At 51.2% G+C, this 19,729-nt stretch overlaps 3 protein-coding genes and 1 pseudogene across 11 annotated transcripts; 2 read left to right on the forward strand and 2 right to left on the reverse strand.

Moving 5' to 3' along the window:
• Nucleotides 1-296: 296 nt before the first annotated feature.
• On the forward strand, nucleotides 297-8,750 carry AGPAT1 (1-acylglycerol-3-phosphate O-acyltransferase 1). 3 transcript variants are annotated; one of them, XM_011379798.2, is made up of 7 exons: nucleotides 297-424; nucleotides 5,536-5,744; nucleotides 5,953-6,086; nucleotides 6,414-6,589; nucleotides 6,752-6,847; nucleotides 6,977-7,049; nucleotides 7,538-8,748. In XM_011379798.2, the coding sequence occupies exons 2-7, from the start codon at nucleotides 5,545-5,547 to the stop codon at nucleotides 7,720-7,722; spliced, it is 864 nt and encodes a 287-aa protein (XP_011378100.1). In that variant the 5' UTR covers nucleotides 297-424; nucleotides 5,536-5,544; the 3' UTR covers nucleotides 7,723-8,748. The 3 variants fall into 3 exon arrangements, with proteins under 3 accessions (XP_011378100.1, XP_011378099.1, XP_011378101.1); XM_011379797.2 differs by lacking the exon at nucleotides 297-424 and adding an exon at nucleotides 1,526-1,835 and having other exon boundaries at nucleotides 7,538-8,750; XM_011379799.2 differs by lacking the exon at nucleotides 297-424 and adding an exon at nucleotides 1,536-1,835 and having other exon boundaries at nucleotides 7,824-8,748.
• On the reverse strand, nucleotides 8,677-12,234 carry EGFL8 (EGF like domain multiple 8). 4 transcript variants are annotated; one of them, XM_011379796.2, is made up of 8 exons: nucleotides 10,733-12,234; nucleotides 10,404-10,526; nucleotides 10,189-10,301; nucleotides 9,996-10,091; nucleotides 9,721-9,891; nucleotides 9,559-9,638; nucleotides 9,323-9,476; nucleotides 8,677-9,047 (listed from the first exon to the last, which is right to left on the reverse strand). In XM_011379796.2, exons 1-8 carry the CDS (start codon nucleotides 10,831-10,833, stop codon nucleotides 8,998-9,000), a joined length of 888 nt encoding a protein of 295 aa, XP_011378098.1. In that variant the 5' UTR covers nucleotides 10,834-12,234; the 3' UTR covers nucleotides 8,677-8,997. The 4 variants fall into 4 exon arrangements, with proteins under 4 accessions (XP_011378098.1, XP_011378094.1, XP_023378880.1 ...); XM_011379792.2 differs by having other exon boundaries at nucleotides 8,677-9,476; XM_023523112.1 differs by lacking the exons at nucleotides 10,189-10,301; nucleotides 10,733-12,234 and having other exon boundaries at nucleotides 8,677-9,476; nucleotides 10,404-10,480.
• A 123-nt stretch (nucleotides 12,235-12,357) lies between these two features.
• On the reverse strand, nucleotides 12,358-19,387 carry PPT2 (palmitoyl-protein thioesterase 2). 4 transcript variants are annotated; one of them, XM_011379790.2, is made up of 9 exons: nucleotides 19,223-19,387; nucleotides 18,698-18,909; nucleotides 18,292-18,445; nucleotides 17,791-17,886; nucleotides 17,595-17,702; nucleotides 16,807-16,890; nucleotides 16,603-16,687; nucleotides 13,399-13,453; nucleotides 12,358-13,180 (listed from the first exon to the last, which is right to left on the reverse strand). In XM_011379790.2, exons 2-9 carry the CDS (start codon nucleotides 18,878-18,880, stop codon nucleotides 13,037-13,039), a joined length of 909 nt encoding a protein of 302 aa, XP_011378092.1. In that variant the 5' UTR covers nucleotides 18,881-18,909; nucleotides 19,223-19,387; the 3' UTR covers nucleotides 12,358-13,036. The 4 variants fall into 4 exon arrangements, with proteins under 4 accessions (XP_011378092.1, XP_011378091.1, XP_023378882.1 ...); XM_011379789.2 differs by having other exon boundaries at nucleotides 18,698-18,888; nucleotides 19,223-19,385; XM_023523114.1 differs by lacking the exon at nucleotides 19,223-19,387 and adding an exon at nucleotides 19,024-19,051 and having other exon boundaries at nucleotides 18,698-18,888.
• On the forward strand, nucleotides 15,567-15,685 carry LOC111731485 (annotated as a pseudogene).
• Nucleotides 19,388-19,729: the final 342 nt, after the last annotated feature.

Below are 19,729 nucleotides of genomic sequence, written 5' to 3' on the forward strand. Positions count from 1 at the left end.
AAAGGAACAGAACTGGGATTAGCCCGAGGTTTGGATGCTGTGTGCATCGACCTGGTGTTAACTCACATTCCTCGGCTGGACGACTCAGCCCGCCCCTCTCTAGGTGATTTACAGAGCAGAGCTGAACTAAAGGCACACCCACTTTTTAAAGTGACACAGTAGAACAGAGTTAACCTCGACTCCGTTTTAAACTTTAACAGCAGAAAAGGCCTAGCTCTACCCCTTTGTGAGTGGCTGTAGAGGGACAAGCCCCGCCCCCTTTTAAGGCTACCCGGGGCGGAATGGGATTAGGCCCGCCCCTTCTTTGTAAAGTTCCCAGGAGAACTGGGGTCTTCATCCTGGGTTGGACCCCGGGATTTAGGCAAGCTGCTTCAGAGTTTGTGCCTTTGTTCTACAGTCAGTGTGGCCCAAGGAACAGAACTAGGTAACAGCCCTCCCACTACCAGTGTTCTTTACATCTTCTTCCTCAGGGCCTGTAAACTCAGGCAGGGCAAAGGTGTCTGGGGGCCGGGGACGGGGCAGGCAGCGGCTGAGGGCAGTTCACCAGCAACCAGATAAAAGGTCCCACGTGATTCAAGTGAGGAAAGGTGAGAAGTTGGAAGTTGCCAGGGCAGGGGAGGTGAGGGTTCAGGAGTTCTGTGGAGGTTTAGAAAAAGCTACTGAGAGGTGAACAAGGAAGGAGTGATGGAATGATCCTGGTAAAGGACTAATGGGAGTATGGAGAACGAGGGCTGCAGGGGGGGGGCTAGATACATGGCTACAAAATTAAGGAGGCATGTTTATCCCAGAAGAATCAGCATTCTTCCTCACTTTTTTTTTTCCAAGAAAGCAACCCTAATGCCCAGTTTCCATTCTAAGAATATAACCCAGATTCTATGTTGGGGAGAGGGGTGGTCTCAGCTTAGGTGAGTAAAGAGACTAATAGAAAGTAGAAAAGGTACTGAGGCTAGAGTATGGAAAGACAGGGGCAAAGAGAGGGCCTGAGAGTATCCTTTCTCTTTGAAGAGGGGGTGGTGTGGAGGAGGGAGTTGGACTGCTGGGAGACAGTGATGGGGACAAAGTGCAAAGAGACCAGACTATAGAGCTGGAGGGTGAAGTGAGGAGGTAAGATGGAGACCTGGAGGGATAAAGAGAAGTGAAGAATTCAGTGTTTGGCACATCGTAGGTGCTCGATAAGTATTTGGAATCGGGGAACTGGAAAGGGAGTCTTGGAGAAGAGTTGGACGAAGGCAGATACGGGAGTTAAGGGGAAAGGAAGAAACCGAAAAAAAGTGACAATAAGAGTGGTGATGGAGACTGAGAAGGAGGAATGGGCCAAGGAAGGAATACAGCACGAAGGGACATACAAGTCGTGTGTGCTGAAAGGAAATTTCGTGCAGCTGGAGACAGAGAAGGACAGGCAGAGCACAGCCGAGCTCTCCAGGAGCGGAGCTAGCAAGAGGAGACCGGCAGATGTGGGGAGGAGATGCCTGGATGCCTGGGAGGCGATTGGCAAAATAGGCCGCCCGTCACCGCCTCCTACTTCCTGACCAGCCCCGGAAACCAGCAGGCGTTGGGGGGCGGGGAGGAGCGGCAGCAGCAGCCCCAGCCCTTAGAGAGTCTGCAGGAAGGGAGGGTGGGAGCTAGGAGGACAACCCCCCACCATTCCTACCGCTATGGGCCCAGCCTCCCACTCCCACCTCCCCTCCATCGGCCGGGGCTAGGACACCCCCAAATCCTGTCGCCCCCGTGACACCGACACCCCGACCGAGCCAGAGACACAGCCACCCGCCACCACCGCTGCAGCAGCCTGGCTGGGGAGGGGGCCAGCCCCCCAGGCTCCCCACCCCACTGAGGTGGGGGCAGGAAAGGGATGGGAGGAGGAGGGAGGGGGTGCTGAAAGGGACATGGAGGAGAGGGTGGGGGAGAGATTGGGTCTGGGAGGGCAGACGGGAAAAGGATTGCTGCGAAAAGAATGAGACCTGACTGGGGAGAGGGTTGCTGGGGAAAGGAGACGGGGCATGAGGGAGGAATGGTGGAGACCCCGTAAATTCAGGATGGGGGTGTGGACAGGGAATCCTGGAAAGGGAATTCTTGCACCTTCCCCAATTCCTTTTCTTGCCCTTTGGCCTCACATGACTCCTGGGGGGTTGTGGCATGGAGAAGGCAGTTTATTGCTCTTCTCCCAACATAATTTGCTTCCTAGGAATGCTCTCAGACAGGTCTGTTTCCATCTAGGTACAGGGCCTCTTGTTTTTCAGTGGCCTTCCACACCGCTGGACCCTTACTGACACACAAGTGCCTTGTGGGGGGCTATGTTTTCTACATTGAGTCTGTGTACCTTTGACATATTCAATGGCTTGTGTGCAGCTAGGTTGTCCTATGCTGTCTATGGGTTGTGCAGAAATGGTGCGTTATTGTTATTTTTTATCACAATTACCCATTCTCATATCTTATGTCCATGTCTCAGGTCTAGTCTTGACACTTTCAAGTGTGTGTTTCATATACATATTACATCTATTATTGGTTTTATTTCTTACACATTATGTTTTTGCACATTTAGTGCATAAACATTATACCTTATATTGTTTGAGCTCACATGTTATGTCCATGGTCCCGCTATATGCAGTAGTCTTCGTGTGTGGGCTTCCATGGCTTAACTGACTAGCACATGCCCATTTTCTGATTGGATTGGCCTCTTTGCTTTTTCCCAGTCAGGGTTCACACTGCACATATGTGTGCCCTTTGCATCATATGCTGATGTGACTTGTCCAAAGCATGTGTGCTTATGGTTACACATACTATTTATTTTACTGGAAGTATATTTTGGGAGCTGTGTGCTCATTACCTATTTGGTGCTCCATTGTGTTTATAAATCCTTGGATCTTTCTATTCCAGAGAGGGTCACTTAATTTTACTCATTAGAGATGGGTAACTGGGCCTCCCCAAAGAATATCCCCATATGCTTTACCTTGCTCACATCTCTGGCCTGTTTGTCTCTTCCTGCACATTCTTTCTCTAGTAGCTGTGTGCAGTCTGTGTCCCATGGAGTTCAGTGCATTCCACAGGGTCAGTTTTGCTGTGCACATTATCCCCAACTCTGCACTGTTGGCATGTATTTGATGACAACAGCATCATCCTCTTGTGGCATGTTAATCCCCATTCTGTATGTTTCTCCTGTGTGTACAGTGGTATGTGCCTTCTTAATTGTTGTCCTCTGCCTTCATTATATGGCCATGTATCGAATGTGTGTATTCAGAGTAGGTTACTATTAGTCTTGGTGTGTTCACTGCTTCTGAGTGACTTTTCATAATAGTCCTCAAGAGGGTAGCTATTTTATTCATGTTCTGAACTGTCATCTCTGTGTGGGTATGTATACAGCCTTATGATCTGTTCAGCAAATGTTTATGAGTGCTTTCTCTGCCTCCTTCTGTCCTGGGCATTGCAGATAAGACAGAGTCCCTGTCCTCAAGCTGAGTACAGACTAGGAAGGGAAACAGAAATGCCAGTGGGCAGTTATACACAGTGTGGTGTCAAGAACAGTGTTAAAATACAGATTGATGGACCGAACACCCACAATTTCTGATTTAGGAGATCTGGGGTACAGTCCAAGAAGTTGCATTTTCACACTTTGAGAACCAGTGATCAAGATAAAAATGTAATGGAAACTCAGGTCTGGAGGGGTTCAGGAAGACCTCCAAAATGTGCCACTGAGCTGAGTGAGGCAAATGAAAAGAAGTGGAAGGGCTTTCCAGCCAAAAGAAACAGCACGTTCATGACACGCGAGCATGAAAGATTATGGTATGTCTGAGGAACTAAAGTAAATCAGTGGGGTAAAAACGCATTTGTGGGCATGTGGCCAAAGATGTAAGCAGAAATCAACTTGTCAAGAAAAGCCTTTAGGCAAGACAGGGAAGTGCCAGATTTGTGTTACAGAAAATCTCTGCGGTTGTCTGTGGAAGACTGATTGGAGAGGAAGAGTTAGGAGTCTGTTGCAAATAGTTGAGGGGAGAAACGCTGTTCTGAACTTGCAGGGGCAATGGGATGGAGCAGCTCAGAAGCCTACCATTTTAGAGCTGGCAGTCTCCTGTTTCCTGTATTGCCTGTTACCTTCATTCTTGGCAATGGGCTTACCTTTGAGCACAGCCTGTCCTGTCGTTGGAAGGGAGTGCCTTTGGCCTTGATAGGAATGACTAGTATTTGTCTAAACACAGATTTTGTGAATTGTGACCCTGCCCCCAGCCGTGGGGCAGGCAAGTGGAGGAAGGAGGAAGAGCCTAGAAGGCAGGTCCTAGGTACCTGTGCCTCTTCCTCCTGAACTTTCCCAAGGCAGGTAGTGTGACGTCCCTTTGACTCTCTGCCCTCTTTTTTTCTCTTCGTGAGGCCTTACCCTCTGTTCCTGCCTGACCAAACTGCCCCCAGTGTTGTTGGAAGTGGTGGGATTTGTTTGCCTTTTTGTGGAGGCAGGATTGATGGATGTAGTTACTCCTGGTATGTCCATGGCTTTATCTGGGAATGGGGGCAGGGCGCTACCTGGGTGGAGAGAGGTTTTTCTAGGTATGCGTTTCCAATCCTTCATCTGTCACTGGGTATGATTGTAAATTTGTGTGTGTGCGCGAACAAGTCAATCTTTGTATGACCGTGTGTCTGTGTTTGCATTCGTGACAGAGCCTTTATTCTTGCCAGTCAGCCCTTGAGAATGTCTGTGGGTGTTTGATCACTTACACTGTATCTGCTGTGTGCTGTCTATGCACCTGTGTATATACATACAGGCGGCAGTGTGACTCAATGGTTAGGGACACAAGCTTCTTAGGTTTAAGCTAGGACTTGCTTCTCAGTAGCCATATCACCTCAGGTAAGTTATTTAACCTCTCTGTGCCTGTTTCCTGTAAAATGTAAATTTTGTGGTTTAACATAATATATGATATATAGAGACAAGGCCTCTCCAACACAAATATAATGCAAGCCACATATGTAATTTTTAATTTTCTGGTAGCTACACTGAAAAAGGTAAACAGTAACAAGGTGAAATTAATTTTAATAATATACTCTGTTGAACCCAAAAAATTGCAGTTTTAGAATTTAATCAATATAATTATTAATGGAATATTTTACATCGTATTTTTCAGTCAAAGTCTTTGAGATCTGTTGTGTATTTTACACTTCAGCACATCTCAATTTGGACTAGGCCACATTTCAAGTGCTCAGTAGCCATATGTGGCTGATGGCTGTTGTAGGTGCAGACAGCACAGATGTAGACCATTATAAGACCCTGACCAGTGTTAGCTCTCATCTTTATTGTCCTTTTATTATCATGTATCCGACTTGTGGAAGTACAGGTCTCGTCTCTTGTCTGTCTGAATATGTGGAGCCTTCAGAGTGGGGTGGGAAACCAATCCTGAGCACCCATCCCCACTGCCCCCATCCTAAAGATGCTTCCTCGGTAGGTTTAGGTGAGAACTCTGGCCCCATCTTGTGTCTCCTGCCTTCTGTGCCTTACTTGCCCCACCTCGCTCCAGCAATCAGGCCAACTGTCCCTCGCCCCATCCCTTGCAGGTGACCAGAATGGAGCTGTGGCCAGGGGCATGGATGGTGGTGCTGCTGCTCTTCCTGCTGCTGCTCTTCGTGCTGCCCACCCTGTGGTTCTGCAGCCCCAGTGCCAAGTACTTCTTCAAGATGGCCTTCTATAATGGCTGGATCCTCTTCCTGGCTGTGCTCGCCATCCCTGTGTGTGCTGTGCGAGGACGCAATGTAGAGAACATGAAGTGAGAGCCAAGGGGTGTTGGGTAATGAGGGAATCTAAGGGTCAGAAGTGAACGGTGGATGGGGAGGGTGGAGCGTGTATAGGAGAGACAGAGAAACTGGACAAGGAAGGGGAGAGGACTGTAGATGCCCAGAAAGAGAGTAGGGTTAGGGGAGCTGAGGCATGGATGTCAGTTGATCCTGCTGGAACCCCTTGCTGTGACCCCATAGGATCTTGCGTTTGATGCTGCTCCACATCAAATACCTATATGGGATCCGAGTGGAGGTGCGAGGGGCTCACCACTTCCCTCCCTCACAGCCCTATGTCGTCGTCTCCAACCACCAGAGCTCCCTGGACCTGCTTGGTGAGACCCCTCATAGGACACACCTCTTCTAGCCATGCCCTTCCTCCTGGTACCTTCCTCAGGATCTCCTCCCTTAGAGGTCCTCAGCTCCCCTTCATCTGGGATGTTGCCTTCTTTCCCTGGGGTAGAACTGCCCTCATAAGCAGGGTAGTAGATTTTTAGTCACCCTTCCCTCCGCTTGGGCCATCCCGCCCCTGCCTTCCAGTCTCCCTCTCCCTTTACATCCAGGCCCTTGGTAGTGAGGGTGATGACCTGGGTGAGGTGAGCTGCCTCTTGTGACACTGTGCCTCCATCCTGATCCTCACCCCATCCCCACCTCTGTCCCAGGTATGATGGAGGTATTGCCAGGCCGCTGTGTGCCCATCGCCAAGCGTGAGCTACTATGGGCTGGCTCTGCTGGGCTGGCCTGCTGGCTGGCTGGAGTCATCTTCATTGACCGGAAGCGTACTGGGGATGCTATCAGTGTCATGTCTGAGGTCGCCCAGACCCTGCTCACCCAAGATGTGAGTCACCCTGGGGATGTGGGTGTTTGGGGGTTATGGAGTAGCCTAGTTGTAAATGAACTGATACATAGGGCCAAGGGGCCTCAGAATCTAATTACAGCATCATAACCATTTTGCGACCCCTTTATATGTGTGTCTTCCTTGACCCTCTTTCTTTCTCAGGTGCGTGTCTGGGTTTTTCCTGAGGGCACAAGAAACCACAATGGCTCCATGCTGCCCTTCAAACGTGGCGCCTTCCACCTTGCGGTACAGGCCCAGGTGATTTCTTCCTCCCCTTCTGTTGCTGAGCCCCCAGCGTCCCACCATCCTTTCATTTCTGGCAGAGGCTTGTCGTGGGGGCCTCAGAATCAGAGCTGTGTGGACTGATTATCTTTCCTCCTTCCCCAGGTTCCCATTGTCCCCATAGTCATGTCCTCCTATCAAGATTTCTACTGCAAAAAGGAGCGCCGCTTCACTTCTGGTGAGGGCTCTGAGTGGCTCTGGGATAGGGGTGGCCAGAAGGGCCATGGGAAAAGCTAGAGGGATGTCGCCATAAAGCAGGACCAGTCAGTGAGAACTGTGAGGTGTCCACAGGATCCCCTAGTACGGCCCCACATCAGCCAATAAGTATTTATTAAGCACCCACCATACCCTGCTAGATAGGTAACAGTTGGTCCCTCAAAGAGAGGCCATTACTGTCTAGCAAGAAAGATAAGGCCTTTGTGTGCAAACCTGTAACACTCAGCAGTAAACACTAAACCTAGACAATGGGGGATGGAAGGGTGCTGTGTCTGAACCGGGGTTTGAGGAAAGCTTTGTGCAGGAGGGCCTCAAACAACTGGTGGCAACTGGCAGGCAGAGTCGGGGGAAGAGAACTGAGAGGTTGAGGGGGAATAGCAGGAAAGCTCAGAAACTGGGCCCAACCTGTGGGCAAGAGACAGGCTCTGATGGTGCTCACCCCCCTCCCAGGGCGATGTCAGGTTCGGGTGCTGCCCCCAGTGCCCACAGAAGGGCTGACACCAGATGACGTCCCAGCTCTGGCCGACACAGTCCGGCACTCCATGCTCACCATTTTCCGGGAAATCTCCACTGATGGCAGGGGTGGTGGTGACTATCTGAAGAAGCCTGGAGGAGTGGGCGATGCCCGGCTCTGAACTCCCCTCCCATCTACCCCCACCTCCTCCACACACCTATCAGCCCAGTAGGTCCTGAAGCGGGGCCAAGCCCTCTTCCTCATTTCCCCTCTCCTCACTAGGTCTCCTCTTTGGAATCTTCAACTTCTGAAGTGAATGTCCCTGTCCCTTCCCAGCTCCCCCCATGGACTCTCTTGCCTTGGTGCAGTCTCCACTCTGACCCCACCCACCTCCTGTGCCATCGTGTTTATGGGACAGTTGCCTCCCCCTCATCTCCAGTGGCTCAACCTACACAAGGGTGGGAGCACTCCATCCTGTCCCCAGTGGACCTTCTTCCTTTGTGGTCTTCTCTCCCTCTCCACCCCACATTGGCCAGTGGACTCATCCATTCTGTGGAACAATTCCCCACGCCCACCCCCAGGTCAGTGGATTCAGTGGACTCATCAGTTTGTGGGGAGGACTCATGCTGTGGCTGGAAGCTGATGCCTGGGACACTCCTCCCAGTCTCCTCCTGGGAACCTTCCTCAGCACGTTCACTCTCCCTCCCGTGGAACCTCCTATCAGTGGAGGCTGGACTCTTCTCACTAGAGGTCGCATCCCTGCCCATGCCCAGGACTGAGCATATTTCTGGATGCCAGTTTGGCCTTCACATTTCTGCTTCCCCTGTTCCCATGGTACAGTTCTTCTGTGACCCTTGCTCCACCCATCCTCCTGCAGCACCATTCTGACCAGGTGTGGGGAAGAGGCAGACATTAGGTGCTGCACTCTCTGCTCCCTGGGTTCTTGGGAAAAAGAAACTGAACCCTGGCTGGAGGGGATGGGAGGGCTTTTAATTTATTTCTCTTTCTTTTGACCGCCCCCCCCAGCCAGTTTTCATTTCCTCCCTGTGGCATTAGTTACTCCCTGCCTCCTGTCCCATACCTGTGCCCACAATGGGGAGGTGGGCTGGGAGCAAAAGGAGAGGGTGGGACTCAGTTTTGTGTGGTTGGTTTTTATTAATTACTGGATAACAGCAAGGAACTGAGAATAAAGATTGAGAGAGATCTGGACACTTTCTGTCTGCATTTGTTAAGGAGTTGAAGAAGCGGTTCCCACCCCCAGGCTATCTGCCCTGCTAGAAGACACAGAGGCTGGCCGAGACGCACCCTGCCCTCCTCCTCTATTCAGCTCTCTGAAGTTTCCATGGTCATTCCTCCTTAGTGGCAGATAACCTTATCTGCAACTCCCCAGCTGGTGAATCCCAAAGGATTAGTGGTTTCTGTATAAATTAGGCGGCAGGATCTCTGCAGAGGTTTCTCATCTCCGCCCACTGAGGCCTGGGCCCTGGCTATTGTCCTCACAGGAGCCTGGTTAATGACAAGGAGACAGGCAGACATGTTGGCTGTCGACTGCCTCCAGCCTAGAGTTGGTTTGAGTACTGGGAAGACTGACACTCTCGGCCAACAATAAGTGAAACCACCGAGTTGGGGACGGTGCCATAAGGGGTGGTGAAGTGTGGCTATCTGGGGACAATATGGGGAGAGTGAGTGTTGGGGAAGGGTTTTTGGAAAAGAGAAACAATTGGGAAGAGCTGGGGCACTTGGGGATGGGGATCCCAGGTGAGAGGAGCATGAGGACTCACAGGTGCCTAGCCTCTCCTCCAGCAGCAGCACCTGGTTGCTGAGAGACTCTATCCTGTCACCTCGGCCCCACAGCTCTGCCACTTGTTCGGGCTGCAGCTCTTCAGGTGGCATGGGCAGCACCGCTCGGACCCAGGCCCCGGCCTGCCCAGTCCACTACAAAGGAAAAGACACCTCGGGGTGTTGAGGATGGGGCGTGCCCTGCCCAGCCGGCTTTGCCCCAGGCACCCCAGCTTACCTGCTCCAGCCTCTCCAGGCGCCCTCGCAGCTCACCAACCTCCCGCCTCAGGGCGCACTCATCCTGTTCCGCTTCCCTAACTGGAACAAAGGAGAACGTGACCACTGCCCAGGCCCAGCCGCCGGCCTGGCCCTCCCTGCGGCCCACACCCCCGCCTATCACCTGCCACGCTAAGGATGTTGGCACTGGTTGGGGGCTTCGAGGACCCCTCTGCGCAGGTGCGCCCGTCCGTGCCCAGCACCAGGTCGTGGGGGCAGCCACAAGTGAAGCTGCCTGCCGTGTTGAGGCAATGGTGCGAGCAGAGGGTGACGCCAGTCCTACATTCATCCACGTCTAGTTACCGGAAAGAGGAGAGGGCTGAAGGGGTGGGACGGGGGCGGGCGACCCGGTGAGCGGGGAGGGCCGTGCCACCGCTGGGGGAGGGCCAGCCAACTCACCCACGTGACAGTGCTTCCCACCCCAGCCCGGGGTGCACTCGCACTGGTCCGGGCGAATGCAGACGCCTCCGTTCATGCAGGGCTTGGCGCAGATGGCTGCAGGCGCAGGAAGGGCCGTTTGGAACGCGGCGCCTCCGGCTCCCAAGCCCCGCGGGGCGCTCCTCCCCCTAGGCCCAGGAATAGCCAGCCTCACCTTCATCACAAGTGAGCGCCCCTGGATGCTGCTTTTTCCAGCCCTGGCAGCACAGGGCGTGGGTCTGCCGCACCTCCCTCCTTACCTCGCGCCACGCCACGCGGTAAGTGGTCCTGGAACACAGCGCCCGGCTCTGGACCCTGGTATATGGGTCCTGGTTGGGGTTCTTGGGGTTCCTCTTGAAACACCCAAAATCCAGGTTCCCCATCTCTCACCTGTAGGTGCTACAGACGCGCCTTCCAGCGCACAGTGTCAGATAGGGCTTATACACCGGTTGGCTGTAGGACTCGTTGTAACGGAGTGGGACCATCAGCGTCTGCTTGGAGCAGACCCTCTGGCTGCACTCAAGCAGAAGAAGGTGGGAGACATTGAGTGGGCCAGACCCTGGAAAGTCCCAGGTCCCAGGTCCCTCTACACTGAGACTCCGCCCTTCCTCCAGGTGACAGCCTTACCCCCATTCTAAACTTGTTCTGCCACCTGTGAAGCCCCACCCCCAGCAGGTTTCCTGAAGACCTCACCCTGGCCCCACCCACTCTATTGTCACCTCTCTTTGAGGGATCCACCCTTGGACCCTTCGCTTGACATCAGTTGGAGAAGAAATGAGAGTCCACCTAAGAGAGTGCACAGCTCAGCCCTGGACCCCATGATTCTCGACACCAGACTGCCAGCTGCAGGCAAGAAGAGATTAATGAAGGCTCTTCCCCTCTCCTATTAACTTTTCCAGCTCCAGCCCCTCGAAGAGCAGTCCGCTGGTGCCCTCTAAGGGTGACAGGATATTCATTTGTACGCACTTGCACTAGTCACCAGGATTGTCAACACTTGCATGTACATTTAACTAACACTACCCCTTTCGCACAGCATGGTCCATGCAGCATCATACTCCTTCCACCTCCCCTCTACACACACACACAGTTAACCCTTCCCTCATGACCTTCCTATCTCTAACATGCCCTCTTCTACCTTAATCTTCCTACCTTCAAAACCTCAAGCATTCGCCCCTACATCCCTTCCTTCCTTGCACATAAACCCACACCTGGAAACTCCACACCTTAAACACATTTCTACTCCCCTCACACACCCACTCTAATCACACAGACCCCTCGCTCAGACAACACCCCCCAACTCAACACTCACTCTGTGGCTCGGAATGACCCCTTCTCTTTCCCCATTGACATTCTCTCCCCACCTGCCTTTTCCTCTTGCCCCGAGACTTCAAGCCTACCAGCCTCAGCAGCAGCAACTCAGACTGGTGGGCAGGCTGGGCAGCTCCAAAGGATAGGAGGGGCTGGGCTAGACAGAGTCCTCCCATTCCTGCCCCCTCCCACAAGCCTCCTCTATAGCTCCAGCTTGGTCAGCTCAGTAGGGTTCAAGTCCCACTGGCAAAGGGCCCCCTATAAGTATCTTCCCAACCTTCTGAGGCCCCTTATTTCTGGACACCCTCCCCCAAATGAGCAGACTGGCTCTATAACACCAGTACCCTTGGCCCATGCCTCCTTCCTTCAACTTAACACAGACTCGGGGAGAATTGGGGGGCAGGGAGAGAGACAGAGCTGGGAGAGAACAAAGTGGGCTCAGGTCATGGGAGAAATGGCAAGATCAATTGGGGAAAGAAAGAAGGGCAGGTCATCACAGAGGGCAGGGGGCAGCCCAGGGCACTAAGGAGAAAACCGATCCCATTTCTCGGTGACATTTCTTAGGGCCTGGTGGGGCAGAATTGAGTCAGCCACCACCAGTCCATGTCAGAGCAGACAGGGCCCTATTGTCTCTACCAAAATTCGTTCTTTCAACGAAGAGGAGGCTCATTGTTCAGCCCCTCACCCAGCTCTGGCCTATGAAGGTCAAAAAGGGGCTCAACAAAATGCCCACCCTGACCCTTAGCCCCATTGTCTAGCCTGGGGGTGGCAGACACATTCCATCCATGAGGCTGGGGCAAAAACCACTGAAGCCATGGGCTCAGCCCCCCCAATCCTAGGCTGGGACAGGAAGAGAATTGTCCTTAACAGGAAAGAACCCACAGAGAATCAGGAACCCACACAAAATGGGCATTGAGAGAGCGGAAACACCAAGGCGGGGGGTCCCACCCCAGACCTGGCATCCGGGCCTTGGGCTCTCCATCCCCACCCTCTTTGAAAATGAATCCCCTTCATCTGGAAATGAGCCAAGCTACACTGAGGAAATGGAATTTTATTTCCATAAATATAGGGGTAACACCCATTCTAGGGTAGCTAAAAGGGGTTAGGGCCTCAAACTAGGCTCCTAGGGGTACCCCAACACTGAACATAGGGACTGGGGGATCCCCAAACCTGAGATGGGCCTTGCAGGCCACAGATATTCCCCAACACTGACACTTTAAGAATGGAAGTGTCCCCATAGGGGAGCCTCAGAACCCCACTCTCATAGGTAGTCTTTCTTGGGAGTTGGGAGGGCAGATGACAGGGGAGTTCAGAGGAAAAGGGAACGTGGCAAGAATAGAAGCTAAAAATGTCCTGAGTGGCCTGAAAGGAGACCCCTGTGTTAGGCAGGGGCTGGGTTCTCCTCCTATATAGCCAGAGATGGAGAAGCAGCAGCAAAAGCAGCCACAAGTTAAAAACCTGGTTTCTCACTTCCCAACCTCAACCTTGGGAGGATGGGAGAGCATGGAGCAACCCCCAGATGAAGACATGAGGTGAGGAGGACCAGGATTTGTCATTCGAGGAGCAGAAGAAGGGGGTCCTGGGAGCCCTGGTTGGTGAGGGCAGTGTGGGAGCAATGACGCGTTCATAGGCACAGCAGAGCCTGACATCTGCTTTCCAAGGCCACCACTTGGTCTCTGAGCCAGGTTGTTCCTGGGGGATCCCTGGGGACATCCTCAGGAGAGCCAAGGTTCAATGCAGGTTTCATAAAGGGTGCGGTTGGAGTGCCAGGCTGTGTGGGCAATCCCAGCCATTGGACACCTCACTATGGCCCCCCGGGCCAAGAGAGTCTTCAACCCAAAAGAATCCCGCAGATAAACCTTCAAGGCAAGTGAAGGGGAACGGAAGAAAGACAAAGGGAGAGATAAAGTGAGTTCTTGCTGGTATCCCAGGCTCCCTGCCCACAGGGTGAACCCTTCAGCTTATGGGTCAGTGGCAGGGAGGGCTACAGGTTGAGTGGGACGGGGCATGAAGACAAGAAGACGGCAGGGCAGGGGCGTGGGGCGGGGGGCAGGGGCAGTGAATCCCAGGGACTCACCAATTGCTCCTCCATCTCCAAGACCGTCTCATTTGCATCATAGAAACCGAAGAAGCTACAAAGAGATTGGGGGAGGGGGGAGGGGCGGAGGGTTATCAGGATAGCTGGAGAGAAAACCAAGGTGGGCTAGGGCCCTTTAGGAACTCAAAGCCTGTTGGGAAGACAGGCAGCAGGGAGGACACTCAAAATATTTAACTGGACATCATGTACCTCATGAGGTGATGCCCTGAGGATACAGCATCACTTCTGCCAAATTCCTGTCAAAAATGCATAATCTGAATCTAATCATGAGAAAATAGCTGGCCTATAGTTTCAAAAATATGCCACAGACAAAGACTGAGGATGTATTCCCAGATTAAGAGACTAAAGAGACATGACAGCTAGATGCAACGCAGGACCCTGGAATGGATGATCTTGCACTGAATTTTGTTTTTCTAAAAAGACAATTAGAAAAATTTGAATAAGGTCTATAGAGTACCATATCAATGTTAATTTCCTGATTTTGATAATTGTATTGCGGATATGTAAAACAGTGTCCTGTACATAGGAAAAACACAGACATACTAAAGTTTTAGGGGTAAAGAGACATTATGTCTACAACCCACTCTCAAATGGCACACACACACACAGACACACACAGAGATGATGCTGATGTAAACATGGTAAAATGTTAACATTTGGGAAATCTAGGTGAAGAGTGTACAAGACTGCTTTGTACTACTTTGGTAACTTCTTAAATATGAAGTTATTTCAAAATAAAAAGGTCTTAAATTTTTCTTAGTTAAGGATATTTGACATAGACACTGAGTGGACACGGCCCATGAATAACTTGAACAGATGCCAATAACATTAAGTCCAATGGGCTACAGAAGCAAAGATGGGAAGCCACTGCACTAGTTTTAGGTTTCCCAGCAATGACCCTGAACTAGGAAAGCCTGTCCTAGGCAAAGGGAATGGCAAGAGCAAAGGCACAGAGGCGAGGCACAGCTGGGTACATGAGGGAGTTGGGTTGGAGACCGGGAGGCCATGTTGAGGGGCTAGATTTCATAAAGAGCATTAGGGACACACAAACCTGCATTTGAACTCCAGCTCTGCCATACACACACTGTGTGCAGCTGAGCTTGTTATGTATCCCCTTTGTCCTATATAAGAAATACCTCCTTTGTAGAGAGGAAGTAAAACACTGTGGTTAAGACAGATAGTCTGACCTCACCACTTACTATGAGCTAGGCAAATTAATCTCTTTGAATCCAAGTTTCCTAATATGTAAATGAGGATAATAGTAATCACTCATAGGGTTGTGAGGATTAAATGAGCTTTATTTGAAAAGTGTCTTGGGACATAAAAGGTGCTATATAACAGCTATTACTACCTTCATAGGGTTGTTGTAGATCTGAAATGAAATATAAACAAATCTCATCTCTTACTGTTATTATAATGGATGTTACTCCTTCACTCAAAACCCTCCAATGCCTTCCCATTTCACTCAGGATAAAAAGTCAAAGGTTGTGGTTGCCGAGGGCTGGGGGGAGGCAGGGATGAGGAGTTAGGGTTTAATGGGTATGGTATTTCAGTTTGAGAAGAAAACAAAAGTTCTGGAGATGGATGGTGCGGATGTTACACAATAATGTACTTGATGCCACTGAACTATACATTTTAAAATGGTACGTTTTATGTTCTGTATATTTTAGAGAAAAAAAAAAAGAAATCAAGGGCCTTACTTTGCCTACAAAGGCTCTGCATAACTGGCTCCATTTCCCTTTCAACCTCCTCTTCCCAGCTCCCTGCACTCTAGCCACACTGGCCTCCTTGTTCCTCACTCTGCCACAGGGCCTATGCAGGAGCTACTTCTCCCTTGGTTGTTCTTCACCCAGATTGTTGCACAACTCCTTCATTTCCTTCAGTCTCTGCTCAAATGGCATATCTTCCAGGAGAAGTTCTCTGGCCACTAACTAAAATAGGCTCCAGTCATCTTCTAATCCAGGGGTCCCCAATCCCCGGGCCATGGACTGATACTGGTCCGTGGCTTGTTAGGAACCGGACCACACAGCAGGAGGTGAGTGGCGGGCTAACGAGTGAAGCTTCATCCGTATTTGCAGCTGCTCCCAAGAGCTAACATCATGGCCTCAGCTCCACCTCAGATTGTCAGGCATTAGATTCTCATAGGAGTTTATGGCCATGCTACCCTGAGCAAACCCAATCCCGTCTGATCTTGGAAGCTAAGCAGGGTGGGGCCTGGGTAGTGCTTGGATGGGAGACTACCTAGGAAGGCCAGGTGCTGTAGGCATAAAAAAAAATAAGAGATTATAAGCTGACAAGGTCCTTGCAATCTGTGAGGTCAACCAAGGGTTGCCTCACCTAAAAAATTAATTAATTAATTAATTTAAAAAAAAAAAAGAAAAGATTCTCATAGGAGCACCAATCCCTGGTATGGAAAAGTTTGGGGACTGCTGCTCTAATCCCTTCCCCTGCCTTATTTTATTACCACCTGACATATATATTTACATTTATTATCTGTCTCCCCTACTAGAATGTAAGCTACGTAACAGCAGGGACTTCTCTTTCACTTACAGCTGCATTCCCAGGGCCTAGAACAGTGCCATGGCACATAGTGCTCAATGAGTATTTGAGCAACTAAAGTAGATCAGGTAACATTTCAGATCACTCATGATGATCTGTAACAGAGACATACGTGTAGTGCCATGGAGCCATGGATTTTCCTGAGGAATGGGATGGAAGGAATGAGTATGGAGTCTATTACAGTAGTCCAGGTAAGTAAAAGAGGTGGTAGAAATGTGATAAAATGACATGGAACTATCTACACATATTATACCAATGTCAGTTTCCTGATATTGTGCTTATAGTTACATGGGATGCAACCACTGGGGAAACTGGATGAGAGATAGACAGAACCTATCTAAACCATCTTCAATTTCCTTTGAAGCCATAATTAATTCAAAGTTAAAAGTTTTTACAAAACAGGGGTGGTAGGGATGGAGAGGAAGTAGAGTCAGCAGGACTTAGTAACTGGCTAGATACAAGGGGCTGGGGGATGACTCCCAGTTTTTGGTTTTGGATGGCAGGATAAATGGAGGGTGGAGGACATTAGCTGTACAGTGAGAACAGTTTTAGGCACAAGGTGAAGACTGGTGGGGGTTAGGGGCTATTCTTAGCCAATCTTCAAGCCACACAGTCCCTTATTACCTGGACTGCCAGGGGGTAATAACACCATCATCAGGGCCCCCAATCAGCACAAGGTGGCCCACGCGAAGAAAGTTCTTCCGCCATGCTGCAGGTTGGGTAGAAGAAAGCCTGAGTCAGTCACAGGGGTCAGGCCAATTTGGAGAGGGGAACACAGCAGGTTAGAAAAGCAGAAAATGGGACACAAAAAGGAGCCTGGGGTCTCACCAGTGGCATTGGGATGATCTCTTTCACCATTGATCAGGGCCAGGAAGCTGCTGGCATTGAGGTACAAGTCATCGTGGTGGGGGTCTGGATACAAACAACATTTAGAAAGATAGAAAAACAGGGAGAGGTAAGACCTGAGCTGAAAGACCACTCATAGACAAAGTGAATAGTAATATAACGTAGCAACAATAATAATTGTAAACCTGATAGCAATGACCTTTATCTAGCACCTACTATGAGCCAGGTACCGTTCAAAGTACATTACATTCATTAATTTCTTTAATCCTCACAACCACCCTATAAGGTAAGTGCTATATTATTTTACAGATGAGGAAAACTGAGCCACAGGAAGGTTAAGCAACAACCAAAGTCAGGGTTAGGCAAAAACTACATAGTATTTGTATACTGTGACCCATTGGCCAAATCTAGCCCCCTGCTTGTTTCTGTAAAGTTTTATTGGAACACAGATACTCATTCATTTCATATGGTGTAGGCTGCTTTCACACTAGTATGCCAGAATTGAGTAGTTGACAGAGTCTACATGGCCTGCAAAACTAAAAATATTTACTATCTGGCCCTTCAGTGAAAAAGTTTGCCGACCTCTGAACCAAATTATTTTCTGAAACAATAGGTGATACTCATAAAGCATTTTGAACAGTGCCTGTTTACAGAGTAAATATAAGTTATCATTATTATTGTTGATGTTTCTTATGGTAGAGGGGGAGCAGCAGGCCTTACTCTCCAGGGTACCCTCTCCATGAAGACCGAATTTAGCATCCCCTACTCACCATGCCAGTAGTTACATATGGAGAATTCCTGGCCCCAGGGGCTATAGCAGATCCGGTAGAGGTTAGACCTCATGGAGGTAGGGAACAGCCACTTCAAGTAGTCAGTGTCTGGCAAGAGAACAGCAATGCCAAGTGGCCCCAAACCTTTGTGCCTTCAAAGCTCGGGGCCCCTATGGAACCCACAGGACCCACTTACCTCCATACTGTCCCATCTGTGGAGAGGAGAGAGAGATGAAAGAATCTACATTGTGCTCATCCATCACAGAGAGCAGTGCCCGGCACACCAGACCCCCTGTAGACGAAACATCACAACGTACAAAAAGAAGACCGAGGCCCAGAGAATGAAGGCACAACCTGTGGCAAAAAGTCCCACATCATGTAAGTGACAGAGCCAGAATTAGATTCTGGGTCTTCTGACTCTAACTCTAGGGTGCTTTTTATTGCCCCACTATCCCTTAGGTCCAAGAAACACGGGTATTGGGGAAAGAAGGGGGGCAGTGATGCTGCGAGCCTCCCTCCCATTCAGGACACACACTGAGATGAGACCCTGGTGCTGTGGGGAGTCAGAAAAGGTGGGCTCAGGCACTAGGGCCCTGGCTGCAGCAATGTGGTTCAGAAAAGGGGGCACTAGGAAGTGTCCCTCAGATAAGAATCAAGCTTCAGAGAGTGCTTAGGAGTTTGGGGGAGAGGCACCTACCCTGTGAGTAGCAGATGAGATGCACTCCTTGAGGGGCCTTTGCCATGATGGGGGCCACAGCCTCTCGGAACCCTTGCACCTGTTCCCACAGTGGCCTCAAGCTCTCTCTCCCATCGAAGAGATCGAGCACTGTCACCACAGTCCCAGGGTGTGTCTGTAGGAAGGGGACAATGCTGCAACCAGAGATGGACTATGAAGCCCCTTCACACCACCCCCGATCAGCACCCACTTGCTTATTGTGCCCTGCTAGAACCAGGGATCTCGTCCCTCACCCAACTCTCCCCACGCCAGCACCAGCTCCAAAGGAAGGAATCGGCCCAGAGGGGCGACTTTCAGTTCCGCATTCTCCCTCCCCAGCCACTGTTGACGCCTCCAGCTCCCCACAACCAAGTGCCTGCTGCCAGACCTCGTTGATGTATTCCAGCAGGTGGCGGAAGCTGTATGAGCTGTCAAAGAGCCCGTGCACCACGATGACCGGCTTGTAGGAAGCGCGATGGGGCGCGGGGGCTGCATGCGACGGCAGCAGTAGGAAGGGCAGCAAGAGCAGGATCCCCGCCGAGGGGAGCCGTGGCCCCCGGAGCCCTAGCATGCTCTCGCCTGAGAAGAAGCGATGAGGGCCTGTGAGAGAGATGACAACGTCCCCTCCTCTCGGAACAGACAAGGGGCAATCAAGCCTCCCACACCCGTGCCCACACCAGGTCCTTGTCAGGAGCTAGCCAACTTTTAACTTACTCCAGTCCTCTCTCCAGCAAACACACCCCCTACCGGGTAGACGCACCAACGTGCACCCGAAGCCCCGCCCCCAACTCAGCCAGGACCCCTAGGCCCAGGATCTTCTCTAAAGCATGATCCTAGCTATGCACAACCCAAGGTTTTGCAAGAAAGACCCCTGAGCTGCAGCGCAGGTCTCCTGGAGAGTGCAAACTCCCACCTGGCCTGGCGCCGAAGCCTCACTCCGCCTGCTGTTCACTTCTCCCTTAGTCTGGAACCCATGGGGGAGGGGAAAGTGGTGAGAACAGCGCAGGGGAATGACGGATAGGAGAGGGGCGGCTGCTTGGGGTCGCGCTCAGCCGTCACGTCCGGGGCTTTCCCTGGCAACCGTGCCAGCGTCCCCAGCAACGCAGGCCCGGGACCGGAGGGGCAGTGGAACTTTCCACTGTGCTCTAGGAGCAGGGGGAGGAAATAAGCGGAGCGATCCATTTAGACCGGTGAGGAGAGAAAGAAGCAGCAAAGAGATCCTGGGAATAGAGAGAAAGCCTCTCCAGGCCTCGCTATACCCAGGATTCCGATTTCACCGCCTGGATTCGCTGCACTTCCCAATTCTGGGGTCCCGCTCCGCAGCGGAACTCGGTGTTCTCTTTCGGCAGAGAAGAGCTGGGGGAATGCCTGGGGAAAGGCAGTCCTTCGCACTTCGTCGTCCGCCTGCTGAGGGCTGGAC

Source organism: Pteropus vampyrus, unplaced genomic scaffold (genome assembly GCF_000151845.1).
Source record: "Pteropus vampyrus isolate Shadow unplaced genomic scaffold, Pvam_2.0 Scaffold378, whole genome shotgun sequence".
Lineage (NCBI taxonomy): Eukaryota > Metazoa > Chordata > Mammalia > Chiroptera > Pteropodidae > Pteropus > Pteropus vampyrus.

Excerpts from the sequence above, each read along its gene's own strand:
- PPT2 (XM_011379790.2), bottom strand. The coding sequence starts at position 18,880 with ATGCTAGGGCTCCGGGGGCCACGGCTCCCCTCGGCGGGGATCCTGCTC. Across the intron at positions 17,703-17,790 it reads ACAGATGGGACAGTATGGAG|ACACTGACTACTTGAAGTGG; the intron begins GTAAGTGGGTCC and ends TTCTCTTGCCAG. Across the intron at positions 13,454-16,602 it reads ATTACCCCCTGGCAGTCCAG|CTTCTTCGGTTTCTATGATG; the intron begins GTAATAAGGGAC and ends ATCTCTTTGTAG.
- EGFL8 (XM_011379792.2), bottom strand. The coding sequence starts at position 10,833 with ATGGGGTCCAGGGCTGAGCTGTGCACTCTCTTAGGTGGACTCTCATTT. Across the intron at positions 10,527-10,732 it reads GGTGGATCCCTCAAAGAGAG|CCAGAGGGTCTGCTCCAAGC; the intron begins GTGACAATAGAG and ends GCTTGAGTGCAG. Across the intron at positions 10,092-10,188 it reads GGCGCTCACTTGTGATGAAG|CCATCTGCGCCAAGCCCTGC; the intron begins GTGAGGCTGGCT and ends CTGCGCCTGCAG.
- AGPAT1 (XM_011379798.2), top strand. The coding sequence starts at position 5,545 with ATGGAGCTGTGGCCAGGGGCATGGATGGTGGTGCTGCTGCTCTTCCTG. Across the intron at positions 6,087-6,413 it reads GAGCTCCCTGGACCTGCTTG|GTATGATGGAGGTATTGCCA; the intron begins GTGAGACCCCTC and ends CCTCTGTCCCAG. Across the intron at positions 6,848-6,976 it reads ACCTTGCGGTACAGGCCCAG|GTTCCCATTGTCCCCATAGT; the intron begins GTGATTTCTTCC and ends CTCCTTCCCCAG.